The sequence below is a fragment of the Amia ocellicauda genome, chromosome 15 (genome assembly GCF_036373705.1).
Source record: "Amia ocellicauda isolate fAmiCal2 chromosome 15, fAmiCal2.hap1, whole genome shotgun sequence".
NCBI lineage: Eukaryota > Metazoa > Chordata > Actinopteri > Amiiformes > Amiidae > Amia > Amia ocellicauda.
In genome coordinates, this window is record NC_089864.1 from 31102823 (window position 1) to 31129661 (window position 26839).

General features: G+C 41.3%; 1 protein-coding gene across 3 annotated transcripts in view; it reads right to left on the reverse strand.

Annotated features, from left to right (window-relative positions):
• LOC136772028 (probable polypeptide N-acetylgalactosaminyltransferase 8) overlaps window positions 1-26839 on the reverse strand; it is a 53070-nt gene that overhangs the window by 25587 nt on the left and 644 nt on the right. For all 3 annotated transcript variants that reach the window (XM_066724696.1, XM_066724697.1, XM_066724695.1), the window contains exon 2: window positions 2760-3006. In XM_066724696.1, coding sequence (XP_066580793.1) covers window positions 2760-3006 — 247 coding nt within the window. The remainder of the gene's footprint in view (window positions 1-2759; window positions 3007-26839) is intronic.

Sequence of the window (26839 nt, forward strand, 5' to 3'; positions counted from 1 at the left end):
GGGTATGGAGGAATACATCAGAGAGGCTTTGGATTTGGGCATTATTTGCCCTTCCACTTCCCATACAGCAGCTAGTTTTTTCTTCATTGCCAAAAAAGATGGTGGACTGTGGCCTTGCATTGATTATTGTGGTCTCAATGACATTACTATAAAATACAGATATCCACTACCTTTGGTGCCTGCTGCATTGGAAGAGGTCAGGGGAGCCAAATATTTCACGAAACTGGACTTAGCGCCTACAACCTCATAAGAATTTGGGAGGGAGATTAATGGAAAACAGAGTTTATCATGCACAGTGGTCATTATGAGTATTTGGTTATGCCTTTTGGTTTCGTAATTGCACCTTCAGTGTTCCAGTCATTCATCAACAAAGTATTAACAGAATTTCTAAATAGATTTGTTATAGTTTACATCAATGATATTCTTATATATTCCCCGACTCTTTCTGATCACATTGCCCATGTTCAAAAGGTCCTGCACTGCCATCTTGCAAATTGACTGTATGTAAAAGGAGACAAGATAAAGGCAGTTACAGAATGGCCCCAACCCCAGACCATCAAAGATCTACAGCGATTTCTGGGCTTTGCTATTTTTTATTGCCATTTTATTCGGAAGTTTAGTTCTGTGGCTTCCCTTTTGACCGCAAACTTCTGGCAATGAAAATGACTTTGGAAGAATGGCATCACTGATTGGAGGGTGGTCAACATCCATTTCTAGTCCTCACTGATCATAGGAATCTAGAGTATATTCGCTCTTCCAAAAATCTTAACCCAATATTACTCCTCTCTCACCACCATGTCCCAGGAACCTATCCTGGATCCAGCTTGCATTGTGGCCCTCATTCAATAGATCCATCTTGCATCAGAATATAACCCAACTCCATCTAATTGTCCAGTATCTCGCACTGATTCCCAGCTTCCATGAGACCTAAGATTCTACAGTGGATTCATTCTACTCCAGCCTCAGGACATTCTGGTGTTCGTCACATCTTAACTCTGGTCCAGAACAGATTCTGGTGGCCCTCTTTATGTATCTGATGTGACTCGCTTTGTCAATGCATGTCCATCTTGTGCTCAAGCAAATGCCTCTCACCAATTCCCAGCAGGTCTTTTGGAACATCTTCCAATTCCACATTGACCCTGGTCCCACGTTTCAATAGACTTTATCACTGATCTTCCTTGTTCACAGGGCAACACCATACTTGTAGCAGTAGACAGATTTTCCAAATCCTGCCGGCTTGTTCCTTTGAAGGGTCTACCCATAGCCATGGATATAGCTAATTTCCTTTTTACTCAAGTTGTCAGGTTCTATGGGTTGCCTGAAGAAATTGTGTCCTCACTCCACACCTAATCTATGTACCTGTTAGGATTAACTTTCTGCTGATATTTGCTTCAGTAAACATGAAATGACAACATTAGTTATTTTGATATTTGGCAGACACTGTTAGGCTTGAACCTAATTTGACATACAGTACTTATTTATTTCTAATTATGTATAGACCGTTATTCCAAATGACACAGAACAGGGGATGTGCCAAATGACTGGAAAACTGCTAATGGCATACCTATCCACAAGAAAGGGGACAAAACTACATGGACTGCTCACTTTCCCCATCCAAACAATGTAGAGCAGCAATAAAAAAGGCAAGCAAAATGCTTGGGTATATTGTCAAAAGTGTAGCATTTAAAACAAGGGAAGTAAAACTGTACAATGTACTAGTTAGACCTCATCTGGAATATTGTGTACAGTTCTGGGCACCACACTTAAATAAATATATTGCTGCTCTAGAGGCAGTTCAGAGGCGAGCAACCAGACTTCCAGGTTTGAAGGGAATGTCCTACTCGGAGAGACTGAGGGAACTGAACCTTTTCACCCTGGAACAGAGAAGACTTGGGTCAGGTCTTCAAAATCAAAAAAAGGCATCGACCACATCAAACCAGAGGAGCTTTTCCAGATCTGCAGGGACACACAGACCCAGGGACACAAATGGTAATTGGGCTACAAGGCATTCAAGAAAAAAACAGGAGACATTTCTTCACACAGAGAGTTGTCACAATTTGGAACAAACTCCCCAGCGATGTGGTTGAAGCTGACAATTTGGGAACATTCTAAAATAGACTGGACGTGATCCTTGGATCACTTAGTTATTAATGGACACCAAACAAGCATCATGGGTCAAATGGCCTCCTTTTGTTTGCAAATGTTCTTATGTTCTTAGGTTTCTCGCATTGATAGCGGCCTCCATTACTGTAGTTACAAATTCAAAATGCAGTGGCGTTGGAGCTGGCTACGTAAGGGATGTAACAGTACATGCTCCAGACCAGTATGGGACTTAGCTGGTACGATTTACGAAACAGTGCCTCCTGAAACTCATGAGGTGGGCCATAGTGGAAACGCCCTGGACTCGACCGGCCACGCTGAAGTGTATCTAAACGTGACTAGTGGAACCTGTCCACCTCAAACCCCCCTGGTTTGAAAGATGTGAATCATTCATAGACATATTTTTACTAGGTGTATGGGGGTAAAATCTTCACCCCACTCATTGACATGTCCCTCCCTGTTTGACCATGTCAGATTTTTAAAATGTTGAAAATAACCCTGGAAGCACCTGATTTTTTAAAAGTCTTGAATGTCTCCTGGTCACAAAGGAGCTTAAATATGATCACTAAAAAGTATAAACTAACTTTCCATTTCCATGGAGGCTGATGTGACCAAATATCTCTTTAGATAAAAAATATAGAGCAAAAATATTAGTGTACCTGGGGTTCCTGGTTTCAGGAAGTGTTCTATTCAGCGGCAGCCTGTCACTTAGAAACACATTGTATCCATATTTTCTATACAGTGTTTCTGCCTCTGTTTGCTCCTCTTCTGATAAGTGATCTCCCCACTTCTGAAATAGGTATGACTTCGGGTACAGCTTTTTATATACATTCTTCTCTTGTATTTTTCCTTCTGTCTCTTCTGCAATCTCTTTCTTTTCTTGATCACGATTTTTTAATTCTCGATCTGTAAGTAAAAATGTGATTAAACATCTGTAAGTGTTGCAGATAGAACTTATGTAAGATGATGTCATTTCTTTCAACTTCAATTCTAGCACATAAGCAACTTTTATAATGTAAACCTCATCAAATATTGGCAGGTGCCAAAAGCTGGCATGTGTGCTATTTCAGGGTTTTAGAATGTATCGTGTCATAACTTCCTGGATTGTGGACACAGTGAAAAAAATACAAAAACACGACGTCTCTCATCATTATTGATATTAAATTGAGTATTAACGTTACTCCTTGATAACAGTTAACCTCTTCAGCTGACACTAAAAAAATTGAATGTCCTCCTAAAAGAACCGGCCCAATTTCAAAAACCCATAACTCTGTAAATATTTGCATCACATGCATATGGATGTTATCTTATGAAAGGAAATTGCTTGAATTTTATTTATATATGATCAAAACATAGCTTGGAGTAACACAATAGACATAACACAAGATCATATACAGAAGTAGTTTTTTCTGCACATTGTATCAATATGCAAAATAATGTTTCACATCAACTAAAGAAGACACCTGTATAGTAGGCTGAATCTCCACATATCCCTTCAGTGGCGTCTGGACAACAACTTTACTCGATTTGTGTGTAGATAGGACAAACAGAACCCACTGTACGAGGGTGTTTGTGAGAGATGTCTAGGTGCTGTCCAAACACATACCCAAGTGGCAAAACAAAATTATAGCTGAAATAATACAAATAACCAAATAATACTATTTACAGATTGACCACAGAATCCAATCTTTCTAAAAATAGCGCTCCACAGCTCAGCCGCATCTTATGTGTCACCAGGCCCTCTGTGACTGAACCCGCACGCAATGATGCTGTACGGTATTGTTACGCATTCGTTTGAAAGCTGAGTTTATTGGATACACACTCGTGTCAATCTCACACACACAGAAGACAGCGTTTCAGTGTCACTATGGTGGCCCGGGGGGGAAATGGTGCAGGCAAATGAAGGGGGACTGGTAGCTTTTTATGTTTGTAAATTTGTGTGTAGTTAGAGACCTGTGTTCATGTTTTAGTTTAGATAAAAAAATGAGATAGAGTTGTATTTGTTTTTTGTATGTGCTTTTGTTTTGATCACCATGCACAGTAAATAAAAAAACACTTTTTTTACAGAAGCATATTGCTGTCACAGAATACAAGTCTTTCGCTAGCTGGCTTAACACTCTACTTTGCTGGAATTACCTGTGGTTCCTGTGGTGTGCGGTATGAACCCCAAGCAAGGAACTCTAGCTACACTTGCAATTAGTACTTTGTCTGGTACATGTTTCTAATTAGTATATTTTGTAGCAGAATTTTGTGTTTAATGAAAACTACACAATTAAATATAATAGGCTTTTAACTAAAGAGACATTTTTAGAATGATTTGCAGGAGCAATACTTTTTAAATTTCTATCCTTACTATCCTGTTCTGTTGTATCGCGGGTTTACCTATAAGAACTAGAAAAAAGATTAAACACATGCACATGTAAATATCTTAGAAGGTGCTGGGTATCGAAAGAGATCATATAGAATAAAAAGAAAGAAATACCTGCACACTTACTACAGCTCCAAAAAATAAAAAAAGTATTTATTTAGCCCATGTTTTTAGCAAAGATTCGATCTATCAGAGATCTTCATCAGGATATGAAACACATTTGCAAACCATCTGGTTAAATACTTAATTAATTAGTCAAATACACACAGGTGATTAAAAACACTAATTCAATCTCATTAACATTAATGAGAGCTAATACATTAATGAGAGTTTTAACTGTCATTAATGAGATTGAATAATTAGTGTTTCCAAAGTGGATCAAAAAGGCTCCAACCATTTGGAGGGATAATGAACAGTTTTGTGATAAATGGTGCGAGATTACCAACAATTGTTCTTTTGATCTAATGGATTTGATCATTCAGGAGTCTGAAACACAACTTGCGACCATCCATCCATCCATTTTCAAATATCGAATATTGTATCGAAAACCAACTGAAAGAAACTCTCTGCTTATAGTGGCCAGTGCAGTTGAGGAAAAGTCTCCCTTTAAAGGGGTCATGAACTGAGAAATCTAAATTCCCTTGATCTTTTGACATATAAGAAGTCATTGTACTATGAAAACATCCTGTACATTTCAGAACTCAAAACTTTCTCGTTTGTCTAAAAACAGTTTATATTGAAGCCAATCTGCAAAAACGTCAGGATTTGGAATGTGCCACTTTATTACATAATAGTGTGGCAAAACCCCGCCTCCGCAGAAAAAGATCAATGCCTGCTTCTACATTACTGCCTGCTTAGCCCCGCCCATCGATTAACGCATATAGTAGGTAAATAACGAGAGAGGCAAACGCAGGTCTATGCAGAAACCAAACGATAAAGATGGCTCCGAAGACAACAAGATGCTGTGCATTGCCAAGTTGTGGAAAAACACAGTCTTTGCATTGCCTTCCTTCTGATCCCAACATTAGGAAAGAGTGGATGAACTTTATTTTGAATTAAGTTCCAGACCGTGTCAGTTAAGAACTTGGTCCTTTGTTCACTTCATTTTACCGCGGATTGTTTACAAACAAGGCACATTTCGATGCAGGATTTTCAGAAAGATTGAAACTAAAAGACGATGCTGTACCGACTATATTGGATCCGACAGTAATGTCGCACCACATAAGTTTGAGCAACTGTTTTTATTACATGGTCACTATTGCTTTGTCTGTTATTACAGATCGTTTGATATGTACTTAATGCATTTTAACCTATATCACAGCAGCGTCCATCTCTGAAGGATGTAGGCTGTCAAACATACATGCAGTTTTCAAAACAATTCCACACGTGTGCTGACGGTGGAGTTGAACATTTTTAAATATGCAAAACTGTTAGCCAATCATACCAGTGGGCGTTTACTTCCGAGTCTACAATCCGCCACACCTATTCAAACGGTGTGTTCCGATGAGGGGGGTCAAAACAGGACAGAAAATAGCTTATTACTTCTAAATTATGATGTTTTTTGATGTAAAAATATTGATAACATTATAAGTGGACCTCGGAGAACAGTACAAAATAATAAGAAAAGGCAGTTCATGACCCCTTTAAGTCAGCTCAATAGACTACGCAGGATCTGTAGTTAAGAAGAGAGACATTTACATCAGTCCAACATTTTAAAGACTTGTTTTAAAGAAAGGGGTTACTCTGATGACTGGATAGATGTGGCTGCTGATATATTTAGTTCTATCTCACAAACCAGTAGTTTACGACCTAAAGAAAAGATGGAACATGTTCAACCAGTACAATGTATTCATCTTTAGGACTTAATTTTAAGAAGGTTATTAGACAACATTGGCACATCATAAATTCTGACCCTTCTTTAAAAGATTTTCAGACCATCAAATCTTAGACTTAATGATTATTTATCTATTTATTTATTTATTATTTATTTATTTATTTATTAGCAGATGCCCTTATCCAGGGCGACTTTCAAAATAATTGATAATTCAGATCTGCCTCCTGTTGTCCGCTCCACTTTTTTAGCGATATCCCTGATGGTAATTATAAATGTGGACACTGTGCACAATGTAACTTTACCTACAAATATTCCTCATTTTGTCATCCTGTATCTGGTAAAACTTGTAATCGCTTGTAATATGCATATGTATTTATGTATATGTTTAAATGTCCCTGTGGTCTAGTAAACAAAAAGGAGTTTTAAGACTAGGATTAGCGAACACAGAAGCAGTATACGTAGACAAGAATTATTGAATCCGGTGTCACTACATTTTTTACAAAGAAAACATCCTATTGCATCCTTAAAATATATAGTGATTGAATGCCTTAAGACAGAGGCGTTGCTAGGATTACAATACATTTGCGGCTTAGCCCAGAGTTCAAACCCAAAGGGTGCGGGGGCATTCTCCCTTGGAAGAAAAAAAGTGATTTTGAACAGGTAAATGTATTAAAATGGTGCAATTTTTAATTAGTATTAATAAAAAAGATGAACTAAGATTTTGGATGAAAAAGGTTAGAAAAACTGATCTGAAAAAAATCTCCAGCCAGCAGTAACGTTAGCTAGCTAGCTAGACTTATACATTTGTCAATCAGACTCTTTCACTGAATATTAAATCATAAATATCTAGCTTAGCTATAAGCACTGACATTGTGTGGAAAAAACACCCTAATGTCTACCTTCTGTCTCTTTGCTGATTCAATCTTGTTGCTTAGAAACTAATTGGCTAGCTAGCTGGCTACCTCGTCACATTCAACGTCGTTAGCTGGCATAGGCAGTCTCACTACCGCCGGCAGTACTGAGGTAAACAGACCGCATAAGTCACACCTACAGCAGTGCCTCCATTTGAGAGGACACAAAACATACTTCAGTAAAATGAATATAAGATGTGGGACACTGCTCTACCAAAAGGTTCCGGTTAAGTGTGTAGGCTGGCTTTCACAACATGAAATAAAAATTAACAAGATGAGTGTTTCAATCGCTAAATCAGTTGCAGAGATGCATATGAGTCATGGCTTGGAGACTTAAATTGGATTATACAAAGGCAAAGTAAGGTCATCCCACTTTCTTTCTTATTCTTTCTAGTCTTATTTATGGTGATTTACATAGCTTAATCATATGTAAAGGTGTGCCTTGGAAATACTTGTTTTCATAAATGGTGTGCCTTGTGACAAAAACATTTCAGAACCACTGAGCTAGACTAGCTAGCTAGCTAGCCTTAGCTAAAGAGCCCTCTTCTTCGCCAACCCTAGTTTGTAACGTTAGATGAGGCATTGGCACTCTCACGTCCTGACTCATCTGCTGCTACAGCTATGGGAGATAACTCGTCCTCATCTTCCACCTCCTCTAGCCTTGCCTGCACCTCCTTGCAACAATGACAAGACCTGTAACTGGTGCGCACTCTCTCTCTCTCGGCTCACACAAAATGTGTGCGTGCCAAGTAGATGTGCTGCTTGAATGACACACATAATTGCATTTTTCATCAACGATATCATTATTTTCGAGGACTTTAATAAATGATTGGAATGACAGATGAATAGATCCAGGGCAATTTTTTTATTATTATTATTTTTGTAAAAAAAAAAAAAAAAAAATGTTTTTTGAGATCCGGGGCTATTCATAAAACATTCAGGGCTGTAGCCAAGGACACCAAGGCCTAATGACGCCACTGCCTTAAGACATCAAGAAGTGGGGGGCGCATTAAGCGATTGCTGTTATGCTGAGAGACATTTTGGATTTGCATTTAAATAGGATGTCTCCCAAAGGATTTAATGAAGAATTTGATTTAAAACCTTTTTTGTAAGGGGAAAATATATTTGTAAATATTTGTATGTTTTTTTTTTTATTAGGAATATGATAAATCTTAAAAAATCCAAGAAAATAACCCTTTCTGATGTTTAACAGGTTTTTGTTTGATATGAAATTGCATGTATCTTATGTGTATTTATTCATGTGTGATTTCTTGTGCCATGACTTAATTATTTAAACCTTGTCTTGTGGTATTTATCAAATTAAAATGATTCTAAAAGAGACGATGGTAGCAGATATTTTGATGGAATTGTGGCAAAATGATGTGTATTAACTCACATTAATGAGATTGAATAATTATTGTTTTTAACCACCTGTGTGTATTTGACTCATTAAGAATTTAACCAGATGGTTTGCAAATGTGTTTTATATCCTGATGAAGATCTCTAGTAGATCAAAATGTTGCTAAAAACCTGTGAAGCATGGGCTAAATAAAAACATTTTATTTTTTGGAGCTGTAGTAAGTGTGCAGGTATTTCTTTCTTTTGACCAATAAGAACTACAAATGATAAAAACATATATATTTTTTTCATGGCAACAACACGCACCCATTTTTTTTATTTATTTTTTTATTGAAAAATCCCTGGCAGCAATACAACCCCAAAATGAAAAAAAAGGTTAGGGAGTAACGGAATACACGTAGCAGTGTTATATAATCAGATTACAGAATTTTGAATTCCGGAATACAGAGTATTCGGATTACCATTTTTTTTTTTAAAGAGTAAGAGATTACTGATTACTTCTAGATCATTCACATGGTAGTGTACACGTTTAAGGGAATTGCCTGAATCTGAAGGGTACCACGTGTAGTATTTTTAAAACATTGTTTTTATTTATGTGTTTCTAGTTATTTATGTGATTCGGTGCCATTCTACAACAAGCAGGCATGGAAGCTCCTAGTAAGTCAGCATTTAACAGGTGGAAGTACAAGAAATTATTCTAGTTCAAAGAAGAAAATGGAAAAAATATTAAAGTACTGTCTGCTTCCAAGGACTCAACTTCTAATCTAAAAAATCATCTTGAGTTAAGATTTTATTTTTTAAATATGTGCAGCTATCGTAATACATTTATGCTTGACTTTCTAGTAGAATTTTTTTATATAAATAATAATAAATATGATTTAATTTAATAATATTTTTATGAAAGAATATTAAGCAAAATGGCAGTATAGGCATACTGTATAACCAAAAACTGCAAATACAAACTATTGATAACGATAATACATTATGCTTAATCTAAATTTAAAATAAATCCACGTAAATTACAAATAGTTCCTGTGTAAGCTGGTTCTGTGACCTTAACAAGGAAATACTTAATACCAAAATAACAACATACAACGTGTTTATAGCCTAAAACAAATCACTCAAACTGAATAAACTAGTCTTAACCAGTTTCCTGCCGTCAAACCTTTAAGCCTTTACAAACCAATATATATTACTTAAAAGAAGGTGAGACGTCAATATTAATTGCAGAAACAAGGTGCATAACATTCCTCCCGCGTTGATACTTAAAGATAACGCCCTAATTGCTTTGATTTCCATCTGTGTTTTCGGTACTAGGTGAATTGGAAACTGTGACTCCATTTCTCATCGATAGAATAATGTAATTAATTTAAATCCCTCTTTATTACAGCAAGTTGCTTGATTTGTGTATCTTCACAGATATAAAATAAACTGTAGTCTATATAAGCATTTTACACATTTAAGGTACCTGTTTAAGTTTTCATGAACATGCGTTTCATGATATCAGTGATTAGCAGAGAACTGAAACCAATGCCTGCATTAAAATGACGGTGAACATGATACACCTTCTTTGACAATTAACGCATTATTGACATGTCTTACCTCATTTTAAGTGAGTCGGAAGCACTGCCCAAGGGGGAGGGGTTTCTGCGCACTTCCGCGAGAACCTGATCGAAACGTCACTCTATCAAAGCTGCCATTGGCCCCTGCGCTCGTCACTCAGAACAGGTCCCTTCCCACTTCCTGTGCTATAAAACGTGATATCAGCACAGGTTCATCCTCTTTTGCCTCTTCGCTGGACTCAGGAACGTAAGCTCTCTCTGTGTGTGTTTGTAATAAACATTCAAACTGCGTATTTCGGCTGGCTGGCTCACTTCATAGTGTTGTTCACCACCGTTTTCGCTACACATCATCTCTGTCTTGTGTGTGTTTAGTTATTATTGATAGCTAATCCTGATTCTGTCCCGTCCATGCACCGGAGGTCCGGCTGCACTTTCGGTTTCAGTTTTGTTCACAAGAAGAGCCTTTTAAAAATAATAATTGGGTTTATATAGTGCTTTATATATTCTGACTTCTTGCTGTGTTGGTTTTTTGTCCACAGGGCTTTTTCCTCTACAGCAGGAGCGCTAGCAGCGGCAGTAAAATCCACGGCCCGGCTGCCCAGCTGGAGCCGCGGTGTGTCGTAAGAGATCTCGCCCACGTGAGGTGCTCCTCCGCCGGCTTGCGCCTGCACTAGAGCCCGCACCTGCGGCTGTAGGAGATCTTGCTCTCTCGGTTTGCCGAGAACGAGCACTGCTAGCCCTCCCGTTCTGTGCGTGCGTGCCTTGGTTTTAGATCCTGCTACGGCTGGTGGTCTACTGCCCTCGGGCCCCGCGGACCCCAGACTCCATGTCACCCGGTGTCCCCAGAAACCCCGGCACACGCGGTGTGGTTAAGCCTACGGGCCTACACGGTGTTTGTTTCCAGCACCTGGTGCTTGGTATACACAGTGTTCAGTCCGGCAACAGCAAGGTTGCGTGTGGTTGGTGTCGCAGTGCCCCCTTGCATATAAACGTTTGCCGGGTGGAGACGCACTTACAGCGGCAGGCCCGCTAGGTGCTCCACTTCTTGCAGAGGTGTTCCAGTTATTGTGTGCCCCCAGTGCAAACACTGATCGGTGCCTCTGCTGCACGTTTCCCTGTGCACGCGCGTGTGTGCTCGGTGCTCGGCGATGAGCTCCTCTCACCCTCACCACTGTGCCGCTTGCGGCCACCGCACCTTGCCCGCCTGGAGTGGGGAAGTCTTATGCCCCATCTGTCTGGGCACCGACAGTGGGTGCGATTTGGCCACGACTTCCAGGTCCGCTACGGCACTCCCAGAGGTCTGCCATGTTACTGGGCGCCACCACAAGTTTCAAGCAGTACTCCTTGGACTGTCTCATTTCCTGCCAGTCCTATGGGACAGACATGTGCTGGTCCGGATGGACAACACAGCGGTATCAACAGGCAAGGAGGTTTCTGGTCGCACAGACTGTAGTGTCTAGCACGCCATCTGCTTCTGTGGGCGCAGCCATGGTTCCGCTCCATCAGAGCAGTTCACCTCCCAGGCCTGTCCAACATGGCAGCGGACCTCCTTTCTCGGGGAGGCCCCCTTGTCTCAGAATGGCGCCTCCACCCGCTTGTGGTACAACAACTGTGGAGCCGGTTTGGCAGGGTGGATGTGGATCTCTTTACCTCGTTAAGTGTCCACACACTGCCCACTATGGTTCTCCATCCAAGACTGCTCAGGAACCCTATGGATCGACACGCTAGCCCACACGTGGCCGTGCTGTCTCCTTTATGTGTTCCCACCGTTCCCCCTTCTCCCGGTGATCCTGGAGAAGGTCAGGAGAGAACGAGCAACAGTTCTGGATAGCCCCGCGGTGGCCTCGCAGATTCTGGTTCACGGACCTGATCGCCCTCCTCCATGGAGAGCCTTGGCAGCTCCCAGTGCAGGGAACACTTTGGCACCCCAATCCGGGCCTCCTCCAGCTCAGGGCCTGGCCCATGAGCGGGAGCGATTGATTGCCTGGGGTCTGTCGGACGTGGTAGTTGCCACTTCAGTCGGCGAGAGCTCCCTCTACGAGGTCGCAGTATTCCTACCGCTGGCAGACGTTTAGCACCTGGTGCCAAGATGGCGGTCAAGACCAGGCGGTTAATTGCCCCATCGGGGTCATATTTCAATTTCTACAAGAGCTGTTGGACCTGGCCAAGTTGGACCGTCCACACTCAAAGTGTATCTGGCAATCATCTCCAAATGTCATGTTCGGATTGATGGCAAGCCTCCTGGGTCTCATTTTCTGGCTGTGCAGTTTCTAAAGGGAGCTCGATGGCCTCCTCGAAGCCTTTCACTGGCCACATGGTGCCTTGATGTAGTGCTGGATCCCCTTTCCTAAGCCCCATTTGAGCCACTGAACTCAGCTGATGTCACTTAAGACTGCGTTTTTGCTGGCAATCACCTCTGTAAAATGCGTGAGCGAGTTACACGCCCTGTCCTTACACCCATCGTGTGTCCGTTTTGCGGGAGATGGCTCCAGGGTCATGCTACGGCCTAACCCTGCATTCCTCCCGAAAGTGCTGTCTCCATTTCATGTCAACAGGACTATTGAGTTGATGGCTTTTCATCCTACTCCTTTCGCTTCAGAGCAAGAGAGTCGGCTTGACCTGCTCTGCCCTGTGCGGGCCCTCAGGTGCTATTTGAAATGCACTAAGGACATTCGGCACTCAGACCAACTGTTTGTGTCTTATGGAGCACGGACATAGGGCCAGGAGCTTTCAAAGCAGCGCCTCTTGCATTGGATTGTGGACAGCATTACCATGGCCTACGAGTCTACTGGGATCCCGGTGCCTGATCACCTGGTGGCCCACTCGACTCGAGGCGTTGCCACATCGTGGGCCCTTTTTCAAGGTGCCCCCTTGGCAGACATTTGTGTGGCTGCAGCTTGGGCCTCGCCGCTTACATTTGCCCGGTTCTACAGGTTGGATGTGACGGGACCAGTCCCTTCCATTGGGAACCCGGTGTTGGCTGCAGTTGAGCCCCAGTATCCTATGGGCTCTGGCTCCTGCCTTTTCCTCTCCCAGTCTGCCCCTGTAACTGCTTCCTAAGGGAGCTAGTGAACCATGTCTTTCCCTTCCCCTGTTCCCAGCTGATGATGTTTGAGTTTCACTGCCTCGCTGTGTACATAGTTCATTGGTCAGCAGGTCTGTGGCCCGCTCTGGCTGTGTGCCATAGAGCAAGAGTCCGCTGCTGCTGCCTTCAGCAGTAAGTACGTGGGCAGACTCTCGTGTTCCACTGTGTATATAGTTCCTTTGTTAACATGGTAGAGCTAATGTTGCCCTGCGTTAGCCGGTCTAACCAGCAGGCGTCAACTGCTCCTGTGTTCCATGGGCGGCGCATGAGTTCATTCCTGCGCCCCGTGGTGTATATAGTTCGTTTGTACGAAATGTAATTGTCAGCACAATGGAGCTCTTTCACTCTGTACTGTTTAATTGAGTTGGATGCTCTTTTGCTGCACGCTGACAGCATGAAGGTCTTGCTGTCATGCGATTTGTATGTATTGTGTATTGTTCAGCTCGGCTACTCTGTTGACTAGCCAGCTATGTATTATATTGTATTTTCCTTATTGGGTCTGTGGCCCCGTTCCTATTGGATCAGGGGTCCACTGCCAAGATATTGCACGGAGGCCGCACAAGTGCTTGATTTCCCGCGCCAGACATTGTGCAAGTAGATTCGGCCTCGCTCCTAGCTGCACTAGTAGAGCAGCCGGCCTTGCTCTTGTAAGCGGAGGGCGTAAGAGTTGACCTCTGTAGCCCCACTTTGTATATGCTGATTGCAGACAGTCCCTGGTAGAGCGTGACCATGGTCCTCGCTCCTGGATGGCTCAGGTGTGGCCCTACGGGGCCCCTAAGGTTACTGTCTGGAGTTGTGTTGCCGAGGTCCCCTAGCGTTGCACCTCAGGGCAGGCTCCCTTATCAGCTCACTGCGCTCGAAGTAGGCCTCCATAAAGTCGTGCTGGCCTCCTGGGATTATAAGACCATCTGTAGCCAGATGAGATCTACCCAGGAGACCAGCCGGATAGAAGATTTCCCTCCCGAAACCTGACGGTTTATCTGGGCTAACGCTACGCACGTTTGCCTCACGAATACACAGAAAGATGTCTCCTGGATGGCTGTGAGTCGGTGTCTCCCCACCCGAGTGTTCATGCACAGAAGGGGCATAGCTCCTTATGACACCTGCCCCTATAAGGGTTGCCTGGGGAAGGAGACGGAGGCTCATATCTTTAGGGATTGCCCCTCCGCCTGCAGGGTCTGGCTCCTGTTTTTCCCGTTCCTCCGCAGGTTTGCCGTTCCTGTGCGGACGACCGCCCAGCGGATCCTTTATGGCCCTGCCAAAGGAATAACTTCTCCCTCCCTGAGGTGCTGGTGGCGTGTCGTCTGCGCAGTGAAGCAGGCCCTGTGGGAGGGACGGAACATCTGCCTTTTTAATAAGCAGGAGCTGGACCCGATTGTCACCGCGCGGAGGGGCATGGTACTCATTCGTGAGTATGTCAATCTGGAGGTCCATCAGAGGGGCAAGGAGGAAGCCTACAAGATCTGGCACATAAAAGATCTGGGGGAGCTTAGGATCCCTTGATGGGACCCACCTCCGGGGACGACCATCTCCCCCTGCTGGAGCCCGAGCCAAGATCTTTTAATTATTTTATGAAAGATTATATTTTAAAATGAATTTTAAAAATGGATTTTAATTGTTTTTAAAGATTTAGTTGTTTTTAAAAACACTAGTTTGATTGGTTTTTTGGGTTGTTTTTGTTATATTTCTTTGTCAAATGCATTGGCAGTTTGTTTTTAATTTTAAATGAATTGGACTGTTTTGGTTTGTTTTTTATTTTTCTTGTTTTATTTTATTTTTTTGATTTGTCTGATTCATTTTCAGTTATTTTCAATGTATTTGACATTTTTTGTTGGTTAGCAGGTTTGCTTTTAGCACATTTGTTTTTCCTTTTATGCACATGTTCAGTTATTTTGAATTTAATCACTTTGAGATTTTAAATTTTTTTAAGTGATTTTAGTAATTGATTTAAAAAAAATTTAATCACAAGAATTAAAATTTTGAATGTTTTTATCTGTAAAATGTAAACTACGTTCACTTAATAAACAGTATTATCAGCTCACTGCCTCCTCCCTTGCGACGGTTTTGTTATACAGTAATCCCTCCCCCTTGGGGGTTGCGTATGCAACCCCGGTTATCTGAAAAAGGAAGCACTGCCCAAGGGTTCAAGGTTGCGCGGGAGTCCTGGCTCCCAGCAAAAGAGGACGAACCTGTGGTGACATCATGTTTTATAGAACAAGAAGTGGGAAGGGACCTGTTCTGAGTGACGAGTGCAGGGGCCAATTGCAGCTTTGATAGAGTGACGTTTCGATCGAGTTCCCACGGAAGTGCACAGAAACCCCTCCCCCTTGGGCAGTGCTTCCTTTTTCAGATAACCGGGGTTGCATACACAACCTATCGTTTGTAAAAGTTTAAATTACTTAATTGAACCCTTACTTGAAGTAATCTGATTACATTTGACTCTTTAAATTGTGTAAAGTTGGTTCCTTAATAAGATAATTTCCTTATACAATTTTATACTTAACTTAAAACCCCTACTGTTAAAAATAATTAAAAGGCTCTGATTTAGGGAAATATTAGTTCAATTAAGCATTCAATTAAGTATTTGAGAACTCAGTTGGAACAAAAAACAGCAGGTAGGTGGTACTCCAGGACCAGGGTTTGGATCCACTGCTCAAGAGCAGGCCACTGGCTTACCTTAGTAGTAATGAAAATGTAAAGTACTTTCACTTCATGAAGATATTGTACCCACTTTACTGTATTACAGTATTAATATAAGCAAATTAATAATATTTTGTAACCTATTTGTATACAAAATCCAATATGGATAAAAAATTTAGATTTAAGAATATACATATTTAAATTATTTGAATCTGTGACTTTAAACATGTTTCAATAAGTAACATTCATACGTTTTAAGTATTTACACATTTTTTGTATATATTAAGTAAGCATATTTATTAGCCAGTGATGGACTGGCATCCTGGGTGTATCCCTGACTTGTGCTGTGTCTGCAATGTTAGGGTCTTGCTTCCCATTACCCTGTATTGAATGAATGAATGAATGGATATTTATCGTCTCTAAAAAGTATTTGTTGTGCTAAAAAGCAGAATGTATTAAGAAATCTACACCATTTAAGAATAGTTATTTCTGCGTTGGAGTTAGTTTTTTTGCTGAACTATACATACAATCTGTGAAAACTGTTAAGTAATTGTGATAATTGTATTTCAGAGAAAGCATCCCACAAACTATGGCAGTCATCTTTCAAAGGGTTCTTCAAGCAAAAGGCATTCTGATCCAAGGACCATCTGAAAATGAGAAACCTTTCCACCTTGAGCAGCATTGAAGACAGACCACTGAAACAAACAAAGCTTCAAACGTCAATCAGATCATCTGCAGAAGAAAATAAATGCACTTGTGTTCAACTTCATTATTGAATATGTAAAGGCTATCACGGTCACAAGGACCCCAGGGCACGGGAACAGGGAACCCAAGTGCAGTGCTCTTAGATGAGGTTGATTAAGGGCTAGGCAAAGATTAGTCGAGGTCACAGGCATGGGTCAGGATCATGTGGACTTGGTGCTAGGAGACTAAGGCTTGGCGTTGCAGGCAGGGCTGACAACACTTCGCCCCGAGTGAGGGCAGAGAGGGGTTTAAGAAAGGAACAAGAAAACAGGTTGGGAGGTGCAGGGTGAATGGGAACAGAGAGAGAGAACAAGAGTGCACATGGTGTTGAGGAATGTTAATGGGATGATTGGAAGGATGAAAACATGGAGAGAGAGTGAGTGAGAGAGAGAGTGAGAGTGAGAGAAAAGGCAGGGAAACAGTGGCCTCTAGCGGTGATAGAGGGTATGGGCTTGGGAACCATGACACAGGCCTTTTCAGTGTTAGACCAGCCTGCCTTCCGTAAGCTCATTGAGGGACTTCAGCCTGGTAGAACTCTGATGTGCCGCAAAACTGATGGAAAGGATTGAAAGGGCATTCCAGTCCATTAAACAAATCCTAACTACAAACCTGAAGAACATCCAAGCACTGTGCACCACAGCAGACATCTGGATATCTCATAATAGAAGCTTCCTTGGGATGACCTGCCATTGGATTGAAGAAAGCACCCTGCAGTGATAATCGGCAGCCCTGGCATGTGCTAGATTACGAGGTAGGCACACATATGATGTGATTGCCACGAAGCTAAATGAAATTCATGCAGCATGCAATATTCAAAATAAAGTAAAATGTACAGTAACAGACAGTGGGAGCAACTTTGTGAAGGCGTTCAGGGAGTTTACTCAAAATAAAGAAAATGACGAAATAGATGAGTATGGAAGTGACTCAACATTTGAAGATATGAATGAAATTCTTGATATTGAAATTCAGGAACTTAATTCCCTGCTCTCTCCACACCAACGATGTGCTGCTCACACACTCAGCCTTATTGCTTCCAAGGATATTGACCCAGCAATGTCTCGTGGATTAACACACACATTGTACAGAAATGCAATGGCAAAATGCAGTGCTATATGGAATAAAGCTCACAGATCCCCATTGACTGCAGAAGCTGTAAAAGACATTGCTAACATGAAACTCAAAGTTCCATGTGTAACAAGGTGGAATTCTGAATATCGCGCTGTTCAGAAGATCATATCCTTAACAGAATCACAGTTGCTGGAAGTTTGCGAATACCTGGGTGTAGCAAGATTGCAGGCCCTTGAACTGACATTCCTGAAAGAGTACGCAGAAGTGCTTCAGCCTAGTCTCTCAACCTTTTTCAGGGAGAGAAGTCACGTTTTCTTGGCTATGTAATACCAACACTTCTCAGCGTGAAGACTAAGCTGTCTGAAAAGAAACCTCATGTGCGCTTCTCTACACATCTTATTGATGCAATCCTCAAGGTACAATCGTGATGTATGTCCTTTGCCACTAGGTGATGATTGGCTTGAAAACTAAAACGAGTTGGGTCATTAGTTGGGATTTGGGTGGGTCGAGGACCAGCATGCACGCAGCCTGGCGGGAACTGGGATTGATACACCTGGTTGGAAATAAAATATTAGGTTGGAAGCTGTGATAGGTAAAATAGTATGTTGTTAGTTTTGTAATGTATATGTAATGTTTAGTTCTGGTATATTTGGAAGAACAGTTCATCTGTTTAATTTGGTTCTCTGTGAATGTAATTCAGTTAAAGTAACTTGTATAAAAATACAAAAAATATAGTATAGTTCTGATGCATTTGAAAAGTACAACTTCATTTCAGAAAGAACAATGTTTTAATTTAGCTCCTCTGGTTTATCTGAAGACATTTAACAGATAAGATTGTAATGGTTCTAAATTATCTGGAATGACAACCTCATTTCAGGAAGAAAACTTTTTTTTATAGAAGATCTCTGAACAATTTATCCAGCAAAATGTATAATGTCAAAACTTAATTACCATTTAAATTCTTTGAACTGTGGATACAAATAAACAATGTGTAGTATATTTTGTTTTACTTCTTGAACTCAGCTGGTTTTGTTTTTTAATAAAGAAAAAAAAAAGTATTCCAAAAGTAATCTAAAAGTATTCTGAATACGTTACTGACTTGGAGTAATGTATTGGATTAGGTTACAGATTATTTTCAAAACAAGGTAATTGGTATTCTGTAATGGAATACTTTTTAAAAGTAACCCACCCAACCCTGTCCAAAAACATAAAATAAAAATTTGAAACAAGAAGGTGTATGCCGAAATCATATCATCATTGGCATCAATGTGAATAGACTGAAACCAGGTGTTATGATGAATCCTGCACCCTCTGGGTATTGTGCATCCTCTAGCAATCACCTTGATTTCTCACATTCGCAGACCGCTCTAGATTGATTTGGCGGGTATACTGAAATATTTTGCACCCCATCACCCGTCTCAAGGGGGATGCCAAATATTTCCATGTGTTCATGAATGTGCATTCATTGTGGATTGAAGGAGTACACAGTTGTGGGAACATTACAGTTCTAAGGCAGACATGGGAATGCAACATCGTAACATTAATACAATGTGCATATCACCAGTGTAACGTTACGTGGCGGGGCTGTATTTTGATAAGAGCATTTTAGCTCTGAGCTGAAGCACTGATCTAAAGAAGACTTCTCCCCCCCAAAGTTATCAGATTTCCTTAACTCATCAGCTGGGAACTGGTTTACATCAAAAGTGACAGTCTTGGGTGGATGGCACCGAGAATAGGCCAAATAGTTTGGAATCCTCCTGTGAGATGTCTGGGGAAGGGGGCCTGTAGGTAATAAAAACTCTTTGAAATGGACGAGAGCCGAAATCCCGACATAGAGCTACGAACCCGGGCCAACCGGCATTTCCAAAAGATGGCATGGATTAACATCAGTCATAAATCAAGCCCCCCTCCAATAGGACACTGGGGGCTGAAACCGAAATCCAATCTCAATAACTCAGGAACCAATCACCTATTGATCTGACAGACTATAAAGAACAGCGCACAGTCTCTTTCTCGCTCTCTCTCACCTGAACCAGAAACTCACTGCCACAGCTCAACCTGTAGCTCTGTTGCCCGAACCGGAACCAGAAACCAACCAAGTCTTTGCCGGCAACAGAAGAGTTAAACTGGGAGAAGGAGATTGAGCCGTACGAAGAATTCTTTTAAAGGACTTTATTAAATAAAGAACTTTACAGACTGCGCATGCCCGCCTGTGCCCACCTGATCAGTGGAGTTTTACAGCTGGACTAAGTCAACTGTATACGAAAGTGTCAGTCATTTAAATAGCTGTTTGAGTCTTAAGAAACTTGACCCTTGGAACCAAACAGGGCCCTGCTTTCCTCAAAGACTTTGTCTTCAAATAAGTATGGTGAGAGACCCTGCTTGCCAAGAAGATTTTGTGCACAACCTTGGAGCCTTCAAACCAGTGGAAAATCTGTTTGGAAAAGACTCTACATTCGCGAAACCCCAACTTCTAAGTGCATCGACTGAGTGGAAGTTCTTGAACAAAGCCGAACCGGACTGCCTTTGTTCCAAACCACACAGACCTCGTGCCGTGTGCTGTTATCTGAGCCCGAAGCCAGAGAGGCCTCTCTGCGACGAAGTTCAGATAAGTTTAACAGTTTGGAGTTTGTGATTCATGACATTTGAGAAATCAATTAGAAATGTTAATCTGTGATTCATAACTCTAGAATGTGTAATATCATTTAGTTTTCTTAAATATAAATGTGTGTTGCATTAAACTGTTTTGTTGATAATTTTAGAAATAAAATCTGTCAACGCCAAGAAATATCTTCTCATTCCTGTTTAACTGTTTAGTCTGAAATTGACACAAGTTAATAGACACCAGATTTTAGGTGGCCCTGCCTATCCTTAATCATTGAATAATAATCAGTTAAGGGAAATTGTGGTAACAAGTAATGATAGGATCTTTCTCGGCACCTAAACGTAAATGAGACTGATATATATATAACGAGAAGTTACCTGACATAAATACTAACCTGCGTAGTTATTTAATGTCTGACTAACAATACTAATGAGAGACTCACCTTCGTCTTACTAACCGGTATTGTAGTCAATGTGTTTATAACCTTTTTTGTTTAACGATTTGTGTGTTATCATATGCAATCCCATGGTCTTTGGTCACGGAAGTGATTTGTCTTTGATTTGTTGATCTAGAGTTGAATTTTAATTAGTTTTTCCCTTTTGTATAATTAGTGTAGTGCTACATTTAGTCTTTGTTTTTGAATAAATTTGACAATTTATATCTTTGGAATTGGTGTCAATTATTACAGAAATTGAGTTCAGGATTCGTGATAAGGTGATACTATAAATTCACTTCTTTAATTGAAATTTATAAGTGTACCTTACGCTACAGGTGCATGCAGCTTTGTGCTAACTTTTTAACATTTTATTTTCAGGCAAACGATAATGATCGGAAACTTCTAGTTTGGGGAAAGAATTTGTGCAGGCTATTTAGGAGAAGGATGACAAATACCTTCAATTTCTACAGCAGGAAATGCAGGCTGACTGAGAACCCAAAGAAAGATAGTTTAATATGGACAGACAGCAGAGGAAATGCGATGCTGCAATTTCTGCTTCCCTGAATAAAGACTTGATTTCCGTTCTTGGTTCAATTGGCGCAGGCGTTGTTAGAAAAAACACTGCAGAACCCATTTCACTGGACTAAATATTTTAGATTTTGTTTTGTATGTGGTTGTCTTACCTTGTTATATGTGGTATATAGTTGTATTGCACTTTGAAGATATTGTGTATTGTTTATAATTCTATTGCACTTTAAAGTTTGTTTTACATATAGCTTTATTGCACTTTGTATTTAAAAAAATGTAATAAAGTTTGTGTTCCCCAAAGAAGAAACAAAAAATAAAGATGGTAGTAATGTATAACAAATGTATTGTATTGTAATGTATTTGTTAAAATACCAGAAGCATTGTCTCTTACCCAAATAAACAAACTCCAAAAAGCACAAATACCCTGAGCCCCATCAATCTTTCATCCTGGACACTTCAGGCAACATGGGGCCTGGGCTGTGCTGTCACAGGAAGAGGTGGTGGGAGAGAGGGTGGTGGCCTACTTCTGCAGTGCCTTTAGCTGGGCAGAGCAAAACTACTGTGTGACACGGCAGGAGATCCTAGCTGTGGTGCAGTGCATCCTCCATTACCACCCCTTCCCCGAACTGCACCAGCTTCAGACTCTGGATGGACCACACCTCGCGGACCTGACTTCTCAACTTCAAGAATTGAGATGGCTGGAGATCCTGCAGGGCTACGACTTCACCATCGAGCACAGGACAGGGAGGTGGCAGTGTAGCACTATCTCCTGGTGTTCAGAGAGGTGCTGCTCCCACTATTTGCATAATAGGACAAAAGCATTGTGGGAGCACCCCACCCTCACCCCGCAAGGACAGGGGGTGTCACCTTCTGCTGTAATCTCCACTCTCCCCCTTCTCCCTTGACTCAACTTCTCTCAACTTCTCATGGACATCTGCTAAATCTCCTATTAACCGATCTTCCTTTTCTTCATTCTCACCTCTCTCTTACTCTGAACTCTCCTATCTGTTAAGGAGACCATTGTGGAGACGGTGGAGTTCACTCTGGGGAAGTCCACCGGGCCTGCTTCAGCCACACAATGGCTTCTGGCATAGACCTGTTGCTGGACAGTCCCAGGTGGCTCTCAGCTTGTCCAAGAGGTCCGGTAGCAGTGGGAGGGCCCATGTAGGCTGCTGCAGCCGGTGCTCCCTCTCAAAGCTGGAGCTTGGGGAGGTGGGGTCAGAGGGCCAGGGGACCTGCAAGCAGTCCTCGACCCTCTGGCTCTCACAGCTCAAAATCCCCGTTCCTGACTCACAGGAGGAGGAGGAGTGTTGTCACTCAAAGGAGTGGGGGGGGCAAGGCCGGTTCCCCCTCCATGAGCTCCGCCTCCAACTTCATAATAGGCGTAATAGATGGTCCTCCTCCCAGATTACCTGTCTGCGGCCCTCGTCTGTAGTCAGGGCAGAGATGCTCCCCTCAGAGCAGAGTCCAGCGGCACGTGGGCCAGCGGGGGAGACTCAAGTTATGCCATATCCGAGGGAAGGTAGTTTTGAGGATTTTAATGTCAAGGAGATGCATTGTATGATTTTTTAAGGTTTGGGAGGAAAACCGTGCAGCTGTGTCAACTGAAACTCTTGAGTGTGTTATGAATGTTATGACTCATGAGATCGAACACATTTCATGTCTGCCTAGCAACTAGATCTGTAATATGTTTGTAATATCTGTATGTACCTGCCCCGGAACTCTTGGCAATCAGACTTCTGACATGTATAAAAGTGTGTGTTGTTGCAAAAATAAACTGAAGACAAACGATCTGGCATTGTGTCGGTGACTTTACTTCCCGGGCTCGTAGTGCACTGAAGGGTTCCTATTGTTGCTGTGATAAACTTGGGAAGCCATCCACATGTACCTGAAGGGTTTTGACTGGCAGTCAAGTTGTACCTTAACAATAATATATACACATCTCATCAGTGTTACATTTTATTTGTCTTAAAAAGCACACTGTGCTAAACAAGCTCATGATATTGCTACATTTTACATATTCATGTATCTTTGTTTGGTACTGTATGAAGTATTGCATGAACCCAATACAAATCATTATAATAAGAAAAAGACATGATTCAATATGCAGAGTTTATAGTCTACAGCCATTTCTTTCTACACATGGATTTGGCTTGATCAAGACTAATCATACCACTTTAGATTAAAAATATCTCTGTGACATTGTCATATGATTGGCATGCTTGCCAGGCTGACTATTGGCCTTCATGGAGGAAGGAATAAGTTGTATTGCAACTAGAACATTTTACTCTCAGGTAGACTTGTAACTTGTCAAGTCAAGTCTACTAAGAAAACCTGTTCATGATCTTTAGGGTGGTTTCTGGTTCGTCAATGATCTGCATTGTTCAGTCTCTTTTGGAAATCCCAGTATTTCAACAACATGCTTTAATTTAGATATGTGGTAATCAGAACAAATGACCTACCATACAAGAAAGACAAGAAGAAAAGTAAGTTTAGTCACCCCTTACAAAAAAAACATACTTAGAAAGGAGAGGCCAAAGGGATTGAAGAAAGCAATAACAGGTAGGTGGGAGATGTTATAGACTACCAAAACCGATGTACATAGTTCCTGTCAGTCTAAGACCAATGTATTCAAAGCTAGTATATTAATTAAGTGCAATAAACAATACATGTATTTGTTTTAAATAACATGCATTCAAATGTGTGAATCATGTATTATTTGTTAATTCTAAAACATTTTGTCTCCCACGTGTTTGGTGTTATTACAGCCTACTTTTGAGTGAAGAAAGAAACAAGCATTTAGCATTTAAATATTTTATAAATCGAAATATTCATGAATGTAGAGTAGAAGCTTTAATTATTTCTTAAATCTGGAAAAAACATAAGATTTAAATCTGTGAAACAATAACGGTAGGAAAAGTTGAGTTTGACATTTGTCAGCTCATACAACAATCCCCTGCAATTTCACCCTAACTCTAGAATTGGCAAATTACAGCTACAGCTAGTTTGCTCGCTAGTGGGCCTGATAGAACACAGCTGGAGCGCCCACGAACACCCGTTCAGAAACCGGTTCGGTACTGAGAGTAGAGAGACTGGGGATCGGCAGCGGTGGATGGAACAGGAAGCAGGGAAATCCCAACCAAGTAAATCCCACTAACTGCTGACGGAACCCATGATACGGATGAAGGGGAAAGGCTTTTCTGCTCTGGAGCTCCGCAGTGCCGCCGTGTGTGGACTGGAAACAGTCCGGAGTAGCACCGGGTGGATGGATTGTAACTGTGCGCTCTGAACGGACGGAGCGAGAGAAGCAGCACGTAGAATTCTAATGCAAATTCTGTTTTGTGTCGGTTGCTGCTGGGCTTTTATTGAGTTTTTGGAGCGGGGTTAATTAAATAGCTTTTAGAGATGTGTTAGGATTTTAGAGTAGGTGTTTAGTTTATTTTCTGTGATTTATATTATACTTTATTTAGTTTTAATCATCAGCGATTTCGCTGTTAGATATAGACATGTCTTTGTGACATATTGTAGGCTGTGAACATGTGAACAGAATAAATCAAATTGATTGTGTCTCATCAGTCCGTCTTGGGGTCCCGAGCTCAAAGAGCCTGTACAGCGAGCTGTGCTTCTTGGGTCGCTATCCATATATATATGTATTTTATGTGTGTTTGTAATGATTGGCGGACGTCCTATTCAATTGTGTCGTAATTAATAGCGTGTGAAAATGTGAACGGTGTTAATTAGTTGTCTATAAATAACGTGAGAGCGCTCTGTTTGCGAGAGCAGAGTTACAGGTTAAGGTGCGGGTACAGTTTAGTGGGATTTATATTGCATAGACGTGGTTATTTGACAGTTTTGTCTCGTGTGGTATTGTGATTTGCACCTTGTGGTGTTATATTTGATGTTTGCACTATATTGGTTGTTAGTAATATTATTCCCCCCATCGAAACATACCTGTGCGTGCATTGTGTATTTTATCGAACCTGTGCTACAATGAGTGTACAATTGTATCTTTCTATGATCTCTATGTAAAGTATTTTTCTTGGCTGACTCGATTTTATTCTTCCATGGTATTTAGTAACCAGACCATACAGGTATAAATAGGTGGTGGCAGCAACAATATAACAATATAGCAACAATATATATATATATATGATAATACACACACACTAGGAAAACAACATTGGAATGTTCGTGATACGGTTTTAAAATACTAAGTAGTTCAACAGTTTGCCATTTTCTTCACATCTTTGAAAACGTCTTAAGCGATAAGTGTTGCATTTACTTTAATACCTTTATACACTCACCTAAAGGATTATTAGGAACACCATACTAATACTGTGTTTGACCCGCTTTCGCCTTTAGAACTGCCTTAATTCTACGTGGTATTGATTCAACAAGGTGCTGAAAGCATTCTTTAGAAATGTTGGCCCATATTGATAGGATAGCATCTTGCAGTTGATGGAGATTTGTGGGATGCACATCCAGGGCACGAAGCTCCCGTTCCACCACATCCCAAAGATGCTCTATTGGGTTGAGATCTGGTGACTGTGGGGGCCAGTTTAGTACAGTGAACTCATTGTCATGTTCAAGAAACCAATTTGAAATGATTCGACCTTTGTGACATGGTGCATTATCCTGCTGGAAGTAGCCATCAGAGGATGGGTACATGGTGGTCATAAAGGGATGGACATGGTCAGAAACAATGCTCAGGTAGGCCATGGCATTTAAACGATGCCCAATTGGCACTAAGGGGCCTAAAGTGTGCCAAGAAAACATCCCCCACACCATTACACCACCACCACCAGCCTGCACAGTGGTAACAAGGCATGATGGATCCATGTTCTCATTCTGTTTACGCCAAATTCTGACTCTACCATCTGAATGTCTCAACAGAAATCGAGACTCATCAGACCAAGCAACATTTTTCCAGTCTTCAACTGTCCAATTTTGGTGAGCTTGTGCAAATTGTAGCCTCTTTTTCCTATTTGTAGTGGAGATGAGTGGTACCCGGTGGGGTCTTCTGCTATTGTAGCCCATCCGCCTCAAGGTTGTACGTGTTGTGGCTTCACAAATGCTTTGCTGCATACCTCGGTTGTAACGAGTGGTTATTTCAGTCAAAGTTGCTCTTTTATCAGCTTGAATCAGTCGGCCCATTCTCCTCTGACCTCTAGCATCAACAAGGCATTTTCGCCCACAGGACTGCCGCATACTGGATGTTTTTCCCTTTTCACACCATTCTTTGTAAACCCTAGAAATGGTTGTGCGTGAAAATCCCAGTAACTGAGCAGATTGTGAAATACTCAGACCGGCCCGTCTGGCACCAACAACCATGCCACGCTCAAAATTGCTTAAATCACCTTTCTTTCCCATTCAGACATTCAGTTTGGAGTTCAGGAGATTGTCTTGACCAGGACAACACCCCTAAATGCATTGAAGCAACAGCCATGTGATTGGTTGGTTAGATAATTGCATTAATGAGAAATTGAACAGGTGTTCCTAATAATCCTTTAGGTGAGTGTATGTTCAGATATTTTATTGTAACAACAATATTTTATAGTTGGCTAAATACTTGAAAGCTAATATTTCGACACCATAGTTT